General features: G+C 43.7%; 1 protein-coding gene across 1 annotated transcript in view; it reads right to left on the reverse strand.

Moving 5' to 3' along the window:
* PCP4 (Purkinje cell protein 4) overlaps positions 1-16,878 on the reverse strand; it is a 56,047-nt gene that overhangs the window by 21,699 nt on the left and 17,470 nt on the right. Inside the window, exon 2 of the mRNA XM_029214930.1 lies at positions 7,714-7,765. Coding sequence (XP_029070763.1) covers positions 7,714-7,765 — 52 coding nt within the window. The remainder of the gene's footprint in view (positions 1-7,713; positions 7,766-16,878) is intronic.

A 16,878-nucleotide genomic window follows, 5' to 3' on the forward strand; every position in this document is an offset into this window, starting at 1 on the left:
GATACCACTTATACATGGAATCTGAAAAATACAACAAACTAGCGAATGTAACAGAAAAGAAGTCACAGATATAGAGAACAAACTAGTGGTAACCAGTGGGGAGAGGAAGGGGGAAGGGGTAATATAGGGATAGGGGAGTAAGAGGTTCAAACTACTAGGTGTAAAAAAAGCTACAAGGGTATACTGTACAGCACAGGGAATACAGCCAACATTTTCTAATAACTATAAATGGAGTATAACCTTTAAAAATGTCCATTGCTATTGTACACCTGTAATTTATATAATATTGTAGAGTAGTTATCCTTCAATTTAAAAGTTTTTTTAAAAGAGGACTCAGATCCAGTCTGTCCTCAGCTTGCCAAAGTTAGTGAAAAGTGGTCACTTCCTGAGCACGAGGGGACCACTTAGAAGAGAATAAAAAATTGTACTTGGAGTGAAATAGCACCATTTCTTGACTGAATCGTCTGAATTCAGGGCCAAATCATGGCAATTAACCAGGATTGATTGGAAACTCCAACTTGTTACTGATTAAGAACGTTGGACGAAACCAATCAATCATGTTGCGTGGATTTTACAGAAACACACAACAGTTCCCCAGGGCTCACCCCACAATGACGTTCTAGAATTGTTGGCAGAGAACTTTCTGGTGAGACCCAGGGAGACTTCTGCCCTCGGGTCTGAGTGAGTTCTGTGGGTGCTCTAAGGATGCCAGGAGATGATCACAGAGACACGGAGATTTCCTTTTCCTGCACAACTCAGATAAGACAGCAGGTCCAGCCTAAGAGGAGGTCCAGTCTTTGAAGACAATTCAGCTCACTCTGTTGCTCAAAAGGATTTCTACATGCCTTTGTAATCACAGATACACCCACTGATAGGAACCCTACAAATTTCAACCATCTTAGCTCAGGCTGAAATGTAGCTCAGGCTGAAATTCTAGTTGCTTCTCTCTTCTGAAAAGCTGTTTGCTTGCAAATTAATTCTATAAGTAGAATTATGAATGTATCACCTACTTAAAAGAGCAAACCATATTCAAGCACTTGAGATGCATTACGTCCATACAAATAACTGATAAGCAGAATAGGAAATATTCCTATCTCCTGATTGGGGCAAAGGATAGACGGATCATCATTCTCCTGGTACAAGCTACTTCATAGGCTTAAAAAGATCTTGAGTGGCAATTCTTTTAGCATCATTTATAACTTCATTATTTTTGCTAAAGCATATGGGCCTTCTCCATATGATACAAAATTCTATCTTCAGTTGGTCTAAAGCTGTAACATATAATCTCTAAAAGACAGGAAGAGAGGAGGGAAGGGAAGGGGAAATAAAGATAAGCCTACAAGTTAGAATATCGCTTCAGTTTTTTAGTTTTGAAAATTAGCAGGGCTGTCCCTGTAATTAGTCTGTGATCACACCTCTTTGCCAGAGAAGAGTTAAGTAAACTGATGAAATGATGGTGCTGATAAGACTATGGTTTCCAGCCTGGCCACGGTGTAAGTCTGTTAACTTCCTTCAGTTCTATGGGCTCAGACCACAGCCCACCCCAGTGGCCAGTTTACACCCAAGACTCCCCATCAAGGAGAACTCAGGAGAGAGCGAACTTGGGGACAAGCTGGTGTGTTTAGATGGCAGTCCAGATGACCTGCTGTCTCTCCTGTGATTTATGTGACCTTGGGGCCTATCACCTGACTTCTCAAGGAACTTGGCCTGACATCACCTCCCCTACCCACCTCCCAAGTCAGCCACGGAACCAGTTGTGTGTGAGAGCATTTTAAACTATGCAAATGCCTAAAGACGTAGAGAATTATAACCAAGAGCAGGTAAAAAGCTCCATGTCTATTAACAATGCTTCATGCATGTTTACTCCAAAGACACTGAATTAGAAGCATCGTATTTATCCAAGGTATTACTAGCACGTTGACGTTATTATAATGCTCAGCCTGAAGGGGGGAGATCACCCTTGTAACTAAGATTGGCAGTAATAAGTTCCCTGTCAGCACTAATCCCTAAAATAACCTTCACAAAGAAGCGACTCACTTGTTGAACGATATTACCCATTGATCAGGTGTGTGTGGATACCCTGATTAAAAGCCAGGCTTCATAAGCAATTCCAGTTTCATTCCTTCCTCATCTGGATCAATATCAGAAGCAAACATATGTATCCATATCTTCCTTCCAGAACAGAGATTCTTTAGAGAGTTCAGAGCCAATAGCACAAAGGGCACGTCCTGCTAATAGTATTTGGAAGCCGTGTTCGTATTTCATCCATTCTTGTTTCGAATTTTTTTTTCTGGTTACTTCAAATGCAGAAAAAGAAGGGGAGAAAGGGCCAAGCGACCCCCGACAGAGACCAGAGCCGTTTGATTTTTCACCTTGAAAGTTCTGTGTGACTTGGGATTCAGGGCAGTACACACAATACATCAGTCCAGGTGAATTCGAGACTTCATGCAGGTTTTAGCGCTCTAACAGGAAACCGATTTAGAGCTTCTTGGCCTGGGAATCGTTGCACACCCTAGTGATTGATTACTTCAGGGGGGTGCTTTTCCCACAGCCAGATGCAGTCTCTGAAAGTTTAACCTGCACATTTCTGAGATCCGTGGCAGCTCAACATTCGAGGTTATCATTTTCCCTGTTTGAAGGGGCTTAGAGGCTCAGCGCGGTAATTTTCCACCTAAACTCGTACTGAGATTCATGCAGAATTGGCATATTACATCCTCAGGGTGGAGGAGAGCTTCACAGCCCCCCTGGCTTCCAGAACCCTGAGCAGCCTGCAGAACCGACACACATCCAATTTCTCTCCTTCCAGCCTCAGACTCTGATTTATCCCATCTGGTATTTGAAGCAGAACCGAGTCATGTGTCCACCACATGCAGTTACAGGAGATGATCCCTCCATGGCCTTTCTGAAAATTGCATTTCCCCCCTTGCCTTCCATCCTAACCTCCCTGGGCCCAGGGAACCAGACCAGCCCGGCAGCACCTCCTGCCAGAACTGAACTTCTCTCTTGGGTGCGGTAGTAAACACACAGTAAGTCCCCTTCTGTTCCCGGCCCCAAAGCAGTCCCTTTCTACTCCAAGCTGATCTTCCATCCTTGCACACAAGACCTTGCCCCACACACTTCCACAGACCAAGGAGAGGTGATAGACTAAATGTACCCCCAGACAATCTGCCCAAGTCGATGTGTAGGCATAGAAAGGTCATCAAGAATACCACAGGGAAAAAATGGGGCGTCTGCTGCGTGCTCTGGAGCCAAAGGGGAGAGGGGGTGGGCGGTGTGTAAAGTGCTCTGGGAATAACTATTTGAATTTTATTTCTTATTTGAAAAGTCAGGCTCAGATAAATGCTAGTGTATCTCTCTGCCTATGAATGCAGGTCCTTCTGAATCAATCTCTCTCTACCTACTTGATGGCAGAAAAACAAAATTACTCTGTGTGTGTGTGTGTGTGTGTGTGTGTGTTCCCTCAAATCCAAAGGTGAGATAAACTTAAATGTGTATGATTTTTAGTTTTATTCAAAGCAAGGAGAGGAGAGTACCCAGTACAACAACATTTGATCTTATTCATTGTTAGTAATTGTATAATCATATCAAAGCAAACAAAATCTTAGGTGCTCCTAGCATAATCCCACACCTACTAGAAATTTCTCAAGCCATGACCTCTTTTCCAAAGAAGAAGCACCTATTCAAGTGGTGCTGAGTTTTTGTTCAGCTACTCACATCTCAAAGAAACTACAATGGCGGTGAGCCCCACGGTATTTCAGAACGATACCTTCCTTCTGGGCATTTACCTACAGCCTGGACTGCGGGGGTGGGGGGGGCGGATTCTCTTATCAAACTCAGGTATGTCCACATGCCTCTCACCTCCAAAGACAGACTTTTGGAAACAAATATATCACAGTTCACTAAGTCAAAAGAAATCCATTCCAGTTTTAGAAATTCAATTTAGCTTCGGTAAGCCTCCAAGCTCTGAAAGTAAGCTCCATCAGAAGTTTATTACTTATAATCTTTCCTTTGGATTGGAAGTCTCCCAGCAACCACTCTACTTCCAGTATTTTCCTATTTTTGTAGGTCAATAAAGGAATTTAACTCTTAGAGTCTCTCTGAAAGATGACTATCAAGATATAAATCAAGAGACCCAGTGAAATTATTGTCTTACAAAAAAATCTTTTGATTGTGTCCAAACTGGTGATGACTGGTGAATAATCTAGATTCAGATGGTAGTGTCTGTATTTATAAACATGTTTGAATTTAATGTAGCAGATGAACTGTAACTGGAGGTCTGAACTGTTGTTTCACTCAAGTAGGGCATTATATCTAGAAACTCAAATCATAAGGGTACTTTGTTCATATAGGAATGAAAATCCCTGAACCAACAAGATCCTAATGAATTTATTTTTTAAATTAAAACATAATACAACCCTAATATTTCTGAAAAAAAAAATGTCTTCACGCTGCGGGTGAGATGAGGAACATCCGGATTTGCTGGGTTGTGTATCCAGAAGTTGGTGTCCTGGAGAATAAGGACAATTTCAGGGTTGTTCTGGATAGTACGGGGTGGATATATGTCAAATACCACGGCAACAACAACAGCGACACAAAAATAAATCTTAAAAGAATCCAGATCCCCAGCCAATGGCTCTTTTGAGATAATACTCAATATAATAAAATTTCAGCAGAGCCCAAGACTTTAGATCCCGCTGGGGTTTTAATGTATCTGACTTGTGTCTTCTCTGATCCAATTTAGAATTTCAAGTCATCCATAATTCACTACCATAGCCTTCATTGCTTTGTGTTACAGATCTCAAATAAATTCATAATATTTGAAATAAGAACACTTTGGCCTATAGTCAACTAACAAAATTGAGGGATGTTCATTTTACAATTAATTGACTATTATCCCAACCTTATAACATTTTGATAGTCTACGCCTTATATTTCTGCTCTCATGGGTCCCTGTTCCTTCCACATGTGTAGGCAGCTTCATTTGTATTAATAGGAAATATACATTAGATAAAAGATCTCTCTAGATACCCGTGATGACAGAGTAAAATAATCTGAATTTCAATGGAATGTAATATTAGGTTAAAACAGAAATTCCAAGATGATCGTCTCATATTATGAATTTAAGAATAAGGAATTACACAACTTAGATTTTTAGGAAAACATATTTTAGACCATTTCTAGAAATCTTTACCCCAATCTTTGTTGGGTTGTTATTGACTTTTGTCTTTGTCCATCTTTAGAGGCAAAAGCACAAACTTAATATTATAATAAAATACCATGTACGTATATCACACATGAGCGGTTTTATCTGAAATTAAGACAGAACATGTTAATAACAATTTGAATGTATACAGCACCTTTATTTTATAGCTATCAAATAATCTCTAACTTTTTCTATTCAAAAATGAATATCCTCTAATATCTAGAATTACATAAAGAAAAGTTTTATCCATAGCACCTTGAATATTTTTCTATTAATTTTTATACCTCCAGAAAAGGCACACGCAATTTTCACTAGAGTGGATCAATTTTTATCTGAAGGAAATTTCATGCCTTAGAATAGCAGAAAGTAGTGTCTTCTATAACAGCTGGTAATTCCCTCTGGTGCAAAGCAGAGCATGTAGACTTGCTTTGAAGGACCCGTGGGGGAAAACAGCGCTGCAGAGGTATCAAGCACAAAGGGCCTAGTCTTGCCTTGGTCACCACTCTGCTTGATCTCAGACTCCATAACTCCTGTATGACCTGGGAGTTACCTAGAGCAGCAGTTCTCAAAGTGTGGATGAGGTACCCTGGGGGCACTTCCTTCCTTCGAGGGAACCCACAAAATCAAAATTATTTTTTAATGATACTAAAGTATTAGTAGCTTTTTAAAATCTCATCTGCTCATAGGTGCACATAGAAAATTCTCATAGAATTTTCTAGAGGCTACACAACACGTGATATTACAACAGATTGAATGGAGAAGCAGCCATCTTCCATGAAGCCAGACATTAAAGCGATTTGCAAAAATACAAAACTCTTCCACTAAATTTTTTTTTCTGTCTTGGAAAATATCATCACTTTTTATTTTTTAAATGTTATTTATGTTAACATGTCATAGGTTTGTCACTTTATTTTTAATGAATGAATAAGTAAACCCTTTAACAATTTCTCCATTTTAATTTCTAATGTGGGAACCATCAATAGATATAGCCAACAAAAACGGAAGCTCTTAGGGGTCTTTAAGAATTTTTAAGAATGGAAAGAAGTTGTGAGAGGAAAATGTTTGAGAACTGCTGCACAAGGGCATCTCTGAGAAGCCTTTTGACTCTAAATTCAATGATTCCAAGGTTGGCAGATACCATGGATGTGAACTCCAATGATGAGATGGATATGAATCTGTGAACCCAGCAAACCGGGAAGCACCCGTGTGGCAGTCCTTCCTTCTCTGTTTGAGCAGTTCTCATTTTGCTCCTCTCTGCTTCCTGACCTCCTTGCTAATAACCCACCCCCACCACAACCCACACAGAGAAGATGAGAAAAGCCGTGGGCATCGTGAAAGGCTTATGAAAGAATTTATTTCCTCCCCCACCCTCCTCAATCCCCCAGGTCTGATCAGGACATTCTTGGGCACCAATCCCTCTGCTTATTAATATAATGACCATTTCATCCCAGCGGTCACCGCCACACAGACCCTGTCCAGTACGATGGTGCCAAACAGGCAGCTGAGTCAGCAAGGCCCCAGATGAGTGCACCACAGAGAAAGATTCTAGTACCTTAGTCTTGTTCAGGCCGCACTCAGACTCATGACTGAGGACCCTAAGTTGTTTTCAGGGCTCTAAGGAATTTTTACAGCTGGTATTTGAGATTGGCATTATCCACAATTGGATGGACACCAGCCTAAATTCCATCCAGCAGGAAGCAGGAGTAGTTTTCCGTAAAAAGTGTGTTCATTTTGTAACTAAGAAAAAGTAGGAACACCCAGAACCTAACCACACCAGGACCATAACTAACCCTCGGCACTTACTTGGCGATTTTTTATTATGACCAGTCACCCTCTATCACAACCGCTAAAGCTGGGGAGCTGGGCTTCCTCCCAGCTCTGTCTCTTTCCAAGTCCACACTCTTCCCATTCCTGGCCATATCCCAGCTCTTCTGCTCCCAGTCTGTTTCCCCATCCATAAAATTTAATGATCATTCCTACAATTTAAGGCTGAGGTGGAGACTGGAATCCAGGAGGCAAATGCTCTGATCTCTGCTATTATTGTTATCTGCTGGTGAATCCCTGCGGTGACACTGATCCAGGACCTCCCCTGGTCCAGCACCGCGCTCTGTGTACGAGGGAGAGAGAAGCGAGTTTTAACCCTCCTTTCCTGTGAAGTTGAGCCCTTCACAGTTTTCAAAGCACTTCTCTCATTTGATCTCATTTTATCCTCACAACAACTCGGACGATTCTCACCAACCCTAATGAAGACAACAGAGAACAATATTTGCATTGTAATCATGTTGCCCAAAATGGGAGTCCTCCTTTGGGAGGGAAAGTGTTCTCATCACCGCATTTAGCTCAGTTTTCTTTGTAAAACCAGACCACGGTGCTTACTTTGAGTTGCTAAAATCCACTCCAAACCAAAGTGCAGACGCATATAGTAGCCGATCAGGATGGAAGTTATGATCCGCAACTGCCACATGCCCGTGGGACAAAAGTAAGTAGTTGGAGTATTCATGGGGTCTTACCATTTTCACCAGATGTCTTGTCTTTTCCATTGGTTGCCCCAGCTCCTTGTCGCTAAAGGCGTTAAAAAAAAAAAAGAAAGAAATTGTTATCAGACACTTACAGGATTTTTTTTGTCTCTCTTATTGCTTCAAATACCTCTTGCATTATATCAAGTTCTGTGTCACTTTAGCTCAGATGGTTAAAGCATGATGCTCGTGAGACCAGGAAAAGATCAGCCCATGAAAGGATGTACTGGAACATCACAGACCATCACCCCCCCGGACCAGATCCACTGCTCTATGCATGCAGTTCACTAGTCACAAGGAATCCAGAGAGGAGACTGTTGATGGATCAGAACAGCATCAAAAATATGAGGGAGACAGCCGAGAGTTTGTGCCAGCTGTGAGAAGATCAGAGCTGTCCCTTTTGTCAACCACTACACTGCTATAGTTTTGTTCCAATCACTATGTTCAATGCCTCATCTTCAAATAAATTGGAATCAACTAAAACATCTTACGTCAAGAGTTTCTCCTATTGTTGAGTTATTTTTCTGTCCGTGTTTATGTTGATAACAGCTGTGTGTTTTCATTTTACCAGGTCAACCAAAAGTATGAATATATTATGGTTAGTCTTGAACCTTTGGGCATGATTCTCTGGATGTGTGGTCTGGGGAGCTATGTGCACTGTATTGTATATGCAAACATATAAGCATGTTTCCTTGAAGCTTACCCAGCGACTGTCTTTAATTAACATGATGTTCGGAATTGTTCTAGTCCTTAGAGAGAGAAGTATTTCATTAATCCAATTTTCTGGTCATTATCAGAAAATATGCTTCGAGTTGAAAAATAATAAAGTGATTGTAAAGTCTCTAAATTTCAGGTGAAGAAAATGAGGCCAGGCAGGGAGCCTGATTTGTCCAAGGTCATGTAGCTAATTGGATGGAAGTTACCACTGGAGACTGGACTTCCTTGCCAAGGTCAGTGTGTTTCAGGAATTGTCATCGTTTTGTAACTATCTGATGGGATCATGGAAAGAGAGGCAAGGTGCTGACCAAGGAGAAAATCAATATAGATGACTTCCACCAGGGACAAGTGTGCCTTAAAATTTATATTTGGGTCCAAGACCTCAGCCTAAAAACAATATTAAAAAAAAAATCATCAGTTCCCAATATCGCTAAGTGTTGTCATGAGAAATTCCCAGGTCCTTGGCCAACACTTGATTAACAGAAGCCCGATCATCTGGGAAAATCTTGCTTTCAAGTTCTGATTAGTGTAAGTAAACAGGGTGAATGAATGATACAGACTTATGTGAACAAAATTAACCATCCCTGTGTACGCTTATTACCTGGTACATTTGATAACTCGAGAGAGAGGCAAAGCCAAGCCTCCCGTTTATTTCCAACCCCACCACACACATGCCGCGCACGCACGTGCACACACACACACACACACGCCACACACACACCCCATCTCAGCCAACAAGAAGCTCAAACTCCCACCCATGGGGGAGTTCACGGGGTCACGGGGGTGCTCTGCCTCGTTCTGAGAAGAAAAGCCACCTTTCTCTGGCAGGAAGTGGAAGGAAAGGCTAGATAAGTGTGGGTTCTTTCTTCGTATTTCACTTGAAAGTTCTTGAATTTTCAGAATCCAGACCTGCCCATGATCCCGCGGAGGAGGAAGGCTGCATCTGGCCAAACATGAACTGATCGTCAATAAACTCCATTGAGCTCCCCACGTCATGGCATCATTATCTAAAATCTCAACCTGTAATACACATCATCTTGATTTAAACCAAATTACACCTTTCTTAAATACAGTCGATTTGCAAGTAAAAATGCCACTTTCTTCTTGCCTGTGCTTATTCGGTCTCCTCTCTTTAAACACAAAGCTGGTAAGTTCGCTGCTCTATGGAAATCTGATCACCATCGTGAAAGATCAAACTAGAGGCACAGCAGCCACCCCTGGGGGCTGAACCGCTCCAGGGTTTAACCCCTCCAGCCTTCCTCACATAATTCACAGATGACTCAGAAAACAAAGTGAATTCCTCGGAATAAAAGGACGGGGTTTTAGAGTTGAATAAAGTCAAATTCAATGGCATAGAAGTACAAAATAAGTGCACACCCAGCCCCACTGTCTTTAAATACCTTAAACACTGACATTTTTCAAATGTTGTGAATACTTCGTTCCATAAAAGATCACCTCTTAGAAACCTAAAGAACACCAAGATGAAGTGTGCACAGGGGAGAAGAGGGGTTCATTTTTAAGGATTTCTAAGATAGGGGTTTTGGGTCAGGTCTTATATGATGAAGGTAAAATGAAGCTGATAGATGTCAGAAGGAGATGGTGTCTCGGATCAGAAAATGATCCTGACAAAAAAAAAAGTAGTCTTTGAAAGCACCTCATTTCAGAATTCTTTGAGACCTGGAGACATTTTTAAGGCAAGGCTGAGAGTAGTGGGGGAACACCCAATAGCTTTCCTGTTCCTGGGGTCTACAGCAGTCAACACACATGATTTTTTTTTATCACCAGGTGAGGTGGCTGAAATTCCCTTGGATCTGTACCTGGAGAGGGTCTGAGTCAGGCTGGATGTCGAGGTGCTAAAGCCAGACATGCCCCAAGTGGTCCTGGGCATCAGTGAATTCTGACGGCATCCCTAACCAGGTAGGTAGCACCACGGTCCTCATCAGCATCACTCTACACATTGTATCCCCCGGCACAGAGGACTTGCTCAAGGTCACACAGCAGGGAGGTGGCAAAGCCTGAGCTCCAACCCAGAAGCACTGGCTCCAGAGTTGCCCTGGGAACCACTGAGCCTGTGCCTCCCCCAATATCCTCCTGAGGCCCCACCCCAGCAGGTGGGGAGATTTCCACATGGAGGGAAAGAAGACAGCACCACAGAGAAAAATAACTTAAGAGAAAATGCATCACCATTAAAACCCCCTCCTTCTATCTCGTGCCCATTTCACCATCAGGAAATGCTAGGTCCCCATCTAAGGACACGGCCCAAGAAGTTAACGTTACACACAGCATTGGAGTCGCCTTCTTCTGCAGCACAAGCTGGAGGCTTGCATGATGCTGGGGAGTCTGCAGAGCGGTTGTGAGGTGATGTGAGGGAATAAGGCAGAACAACGGCCAGGAGAGGTCTTCTCTGGGTCCTCAGCCCTTAAACCCTCACCTGGCAACTCCCACGGGTCTCGGGAGGGAGGTTTCCTTCCTCGGTGATGTTAACTAATACAAGGATAGCATTACAGAGTTTAATAAAAACCCCAATTAAAAGGAGCCGAGGGCTTCCCTGGTGGCGCAGTGGTTGAGAGTCCGCCTGCCGATGCAGGGGACACGGGTTCGTGCCCCAGTCCGGGAAGATCCCACATGCCGCGGAGCAGCTGGGCCCGTGAGCCATGGCCGCTAAGCCTGCACGTCTGGAGCCTGTGCTCTGCAACGGGAGAGGCCACAACAGTGAGAGGCCCGCGTACCGAAAAAAAAAAAAAAAAAAGTATGATTTTAAATCATTACAAGTATGACTTTTGAAGTGATTTTTCCTGACAGCCCCCTTGCACCAAGGGCTACAGGAAAATGACAAGGAACATGTCTTAGTTTGGTCAGTTTGGTTTCTCAGAAAGCAGAGCCTGAGGCAAGAGCCGTTTGTGCTACAACTCAGTTGGGGAGGGAAGTGCCAGTAATGAGGCGGGAGTGGGGGAGTGGGACCCAGACAGCCCACGTGAGGACTCGTCATCCCTCTGGCACCGCCAGGCGCACCCAGACCCCGAGCCTGCATCCTCTGGCAATGCTTGAACTGTGTCCCGGGATCCACCAGCTCCCATCTTGCACTGACCCAAGACATGCGCCACAGAACTTAATTCCTGATGCTTCTAGTCTGGGCCGCGTCTCCAGCCTGGCATCTGCTCGGGAACAAGGAGGATGCCCTGGGGAAGGAGGTGGGGACGCACGGTGTGGGCAGGAGGTGACACGTTGTCACTTCAGAGCTGCCTGAAGTCTGCGGAGCCCACGCCAGCCGGCCACCCACAGGGGCCTCAAGTGACACAAGAGAGGTGCCTCACTCACATATCAATTTGGCTGGGTGGCTCTTTTCCACCAAGTGGCAAAGTCACGGACAGTCCTTTCATATTAGATGCTTCACTAGTGGAAGAGGCCACGCCTATTTTCCGGCACGTAGGCGGCTTCAGATCTATTTCCTCCAATACTTTGAGCTCAGAGTGGACGTTACAGTGTGTCTGACCCCTTTGGTGCTACAGGTAGAGGCCGTGCACACATCAGGAATACTTGTCTCAACGATGCCGGCTTGAATAGGAAGCATGCTGGCGTCCTGCCCATCATGGACAGTCTCAAACACAAGCCTGCTGCGTGTCCATCTCAAGCCTCCATGTGCTGTCACCTCTCGGTCCTCTACTCTTCCTTGTGAAATCTATCACAAAACCTGAGTTCTTGGAGTAATCACCAGTGGGTTAGGAGAGAGAGGCATTCGCCTTGGGCACAGAATTTAAGAGGGCACCAAGAAACCCATTAATCAGGACAAACGCTGTCTGGGATCACTTATATGTGCAATCTGGGGTTGGGGGTCATAGGAGCTGAGAGAAGGATGGTGGCTGCCAGGGGCTGGGCGGGGGAAACAGGAGACGCGGGTAAAAGGGTACAAACCGAGTTATGAGGAAGGTCTGAGTGTCCAATGCATAACACGTAGACTGTCGTTGATAGCACTCTGTTATAAAATCGAAATTTGCCAAGAGTGTGAAACTTAAGGGCTCTCACCAAAAAAAACCAGAAAGGTAAATATGTGAGGTGATGGATGTGGAAATTAACTCGATGGTGGGAATCCTTTCATAACATACATATATGTCAAATTATCCGGTTGTACACTTTCAGTATGTTATAATTTCATTTGTCCATTATACTTCAATAAAGCTGAAAAAAGGCAAATAATATCTTAATGCAATATTTTAGAAAGTCAAAAGTACTGCAAAAAGTCATAAACAAAATAGCAACATTGTACACAAAGTCGGGTAGCTCGTACCACTGAAATTCCCTTTTATCTCAGGCTCCTGTGCAGCGCTACCATGGACTGGCCACATGTTTCCCCAAAGCAAGTAAAAGATTCAAGAAGTCAAGTCATTTCAAGGATTTAGAAAATTATTCTAATACGACTTTAGAAACTTTTCATCTGCAGCTTTCTCACGGGCTATGACTGTGGGTCATGAATCTGTGCTGTCATTCTGTGGGTTTTGTTTTTTTGGGTTTTTTTTGCGGTACGCGGGCCTCTCACTGTTGTGGCCTCTCCCGTTGCAGAGCACAGGCTCCGGACGTGCAGGCTCAGCGGCCATGGTTCACGGACCCAGCCGCTCCGCAGCATGTGGGATCTTCCCAGACCGGGGCACGAACCCGCGTCCCCTGCATCGGCAGGCGAACTCTCAACCACTGCGCCACCAGGGAAGCCCTGTGGGTTTTTATTATACGATTTCTAGAATACTGCCATGGAGGGTCTCATCTTTCATACTTTGCCATTGATACCCATAAAACTGGGTATGCCAATCATATGTCGCACAGGACATGGAATCACAAAAACCTGCTTCCTCGTTAATGCAAACTCAGAACCCTGGACAGATTATGTCTACTTGGGAAATCATTCAGCCAGTATATATTGTTTTCATCTTTAGGATAAAACACAAGTTCCCATGAAAAGATATTTATTTTTCATTCTAGAAGGTTGGAAAGAATGAAATATGAAATGAATTCCAGCAGGTGAAATTTGGGGCACAACGGACAGCCCAAGAATATTTTCTGAATCTATACCTATTAAGTGGATAAACCTGTCTTCACTCTAGAACTTGGCTTTATGCTTAATTTGGTGCAATGTGACTAGAGGGTGACCAGTTCCAAAGACCCCTTAGAGTTGGGGAACGAAGTGCCTTCTGAAGCAGTAAGGGTCCCTGTTCATCCCCTGGGTCCCGAGGGTCCCCCCAAGTCTCCACCCCTTCTTCCTCCATCTTCCCAAGCAACTCGCCCATTGTGCCACAAAATTCTGGAACGAGCTCTCCCTAGGCATGCATTTGCTTTGACAACACTGGAGAAAAGATGACAACCCTCATGGAGCCAGGTCCACAGGGGACAAAGGACAGAGGGACCCACAGAAGCCTTTGACTCACAGAGGCATTTCTTCTCAGCCCCGTTATCCAGCCATCAGGGGAGGAAGTGAATGGGCTTCTCAGAGTCCTGGGGTCAGTCTGTCACTGGGGCTGCATTAGGAAAATTCCCCAGTTAGAGGACTCTGGTGTCTCCCAGGCTAAGAAATGAAAGATTCTTTTCAAAAGCAGATTATCAAAATTAGGTACATTCACCAATGCACAAAACCATGGGCAGTGAAGTTCACGGATTTAGTGTCAGACAGAGGCCCGGAAGCAACCCGGGGGGTGACTCGCTCCTGGACTAACAATTTACTTTTCCTTCTATGAGGCAGGCACTGGGCCGGGCCCTGAGGGTCCCCAGGAGAAGGGAACGTCCTCTGACTTTGCTTGGCTCACAAGCTAGAGGGATAGAGACTAAACCAACCATCTCATATGGTGGGTAAGAGCTTGACCAAAGATGACCAAGATCAGGGGCACGGAAAAGGGTCCCCAACTCACACTGGGGTGGGTGAGGGCAAGGGGGGGGTTCCACATCTTGTGGAGGACCATGAGTCCCAGCGACCCCACCAGCTGGGCATGGCTGGGGAAATCCCTTATCGAGTCTCTGTTCCCTCCTGAGAAGGAAAGATGCTAACCTCTGGCTCCTGCTGTCACAGGTAGGGACCTGACATGCAGCAAGTGTGCTCTCCCCATCTGTCCATCAGTGAAGGAGTTTTCCAGTAGAGGCACTATTTATTGGGCAATATCAAGTGGATGGCATCTCTGTATCAAGGGAAAGGAAAATACAAGTTTCAAGGCATCTTTTAACCTTTTATCTTCTGTCCCCAACATCTGGCCTCTGCTGGACTCTGTCTACCAAGGAGTTGCAGAGATTTGGCAAAAGAGGGAAAGAAAAGTCCATCCCATCCCCAGGGTGGCTTGGAAGCTCTTGTTTAGCAAGTGCTACTTCACACCGTCTATCCCCTGATGATGCATTTCCTCTGAAGTTATTTTTCTGCGTGGCACTGTTTTCCTTTTGTGCTGTTGCATCCTGATACTCAGATTGCTAATGGGTTCAGGGATTCTGGAGCCCCTGAAATGCAACATCGTGACAAGCAGAGCCTCAGATGGGTCATAAATAATAGGAAAAACACCTATCTGCACGTCTGGCGTAGAAGGGACACAGGGACCGTGACGGCTCAGATACTGCATATTCTTACCAGGGTCAATATCCTTCACAGGAGAGATGACAAGATGGAGAAACAGCCCCAAAGATCTCAGCCCACCCTTCTGAGGTGCTTTTTGATCACTGTGTTTATAAAGAAACAAAAAAGGCATGTTCCTATGGTATTATATTAAGGCGTGTTTCTACAGCATTATATATAATGTTTTATTGACGAAAGACCGTGAGTGTCTTAGATGAAATATCAGATTTTAAATGGACAGAGATGGGAAATCACAGCGATCGTGCAGTGAAATAAGATAAACAGCTGGGTCAGCCAGCAGGTAGCTGACGGTGCTCAGAGCCACCACAGTCATTAAACCAGTGGCTTCTCAGTGACTTCAAAGGCACACCATGAAAGGCCCCTTCCAAATGAAAGGCCCTGAATCTGTCTGAAGAGCAGAAGAGTCTTTTCTGCCAGCATTTTGTGATAAGGACAGAATTGATTTAATTTCTTGCCACCAGTATTTTAAAATCATCTATATTTCTCCTGGTAACATTCCAAAAACTGAGTATTCAAAAAACCCACTAATTTAATCCCTAAAGGTGTAGAAAGCAATTTCAGAAGAGAACTTCAGCTGCAGGGGTTTCAAAGAAAGCCCAAAAGTTGGTTAAAAAGAAAATGACAGGATCTTGCATGACAAACGCATTAACCTTTATTATTCCTCCTAATTCTTCCGCCCCCTGCTTTCACCTCTGAAAGACAAATAATTCCGCCTTAAATACTATATTCAGCTTCTAGCATTTTCATCCTGACCTTTATGGTAAAAAGATCCCTCATTTTTAGGGATTGGTGGTTTGCCTTATTGAAATTTGCTTTATACTTTATCCTATAGCCATATATTTTAAATTAGTATTTTCTACCCTTAAAAATCTCCTCTGTGCCCATCTTCTTTTCCAAGAAAAGAAAATTTTGGAAAATAAACACACAAGGAGGAAAGCAAAAGACTACCTATAATCTAACTATTCAGAGTTAATCTAGGTAATCTTCCTTGAAATATTCCAGAGTATTTGCTTCCCATTTCTTTCTGTGTGGACATACATAAAAATAGCCTCCGTTTTATAAAAATGGCATATACCACCCATACAATTTCACAACAGGTAAAGGTTGCAATTTAAAAAATAGTTGCTATGTAACGGCTTCTGTATGGGATCCTCTAATTTTATAGATGCGATGATGAGTCCTATGAGTTCATCCTGGGATGAGTTCATGTCCTATTAAATTCATTTACAGTAAATACCTCTAAATTTTCAAATCCACGTATCTCAAATATGCCAATAAAATCACTTGCTTCATTTATTCAACTTAGCTCAACAAAGAGTCATGATGACACATGTGTTGCTGTCAATTCTCCTTGAAAATGAAAGGCATGGAAGGTTCCAAATGGCCTTTGAAATTGGGTGGAAGGCACCACCACATTTACAGTGTTATTTGTTGAATTGTGTGTCCCCAGAATTGGAGCCCTAACCCCCAGGACCTCAGAAAGTGGCCTGATTGGGAGATCGGGTCCTTACAGAGGTGATCAAGTTAAAGTGAGGTCATTAAGACAGGCCTTAATCCAATAGGCTGGTGTCCTTATAAAAAGGGGAAATTTGGACACAGACATGCATAGAGGGAGGACAGTATGACAAGACAAAGGGAGAAGATGTCATCTACAAGCCAAGGACAGAATCCCAGAGCAGATTCTCCTTCACAGTCCTCAGCAAAAACCAGCCCTGCTGATACCTTGACCTCGGACTCGTGGCCTCCAGGACCAAGAGAAAATATACTTCTACGGTTTAAGGCAGCTGGTCTGTGGGGTTTGTTACAGCAGTCCTGGCAAACGAATAATGCAAATAAGCAGCACG

The sequence above is a fragment of the Monodon monoceros genome, unplaced genomic scaffold, assembly GCF_005190385.1.
Source record: "Monodon monoceros isolate NGI ecotype Baffin Bay Population unplaced genomic scaffold, NGI_Narwhal_1 Super_Scaffold_11, whole genome shotgun sequence".
NCBI classification, from domain to species: Eukaryota; Metazoa; Chordata; class Mammalia; order Artiodactyla; family Monodontidae; genus Monodon; species Monodon monoceros.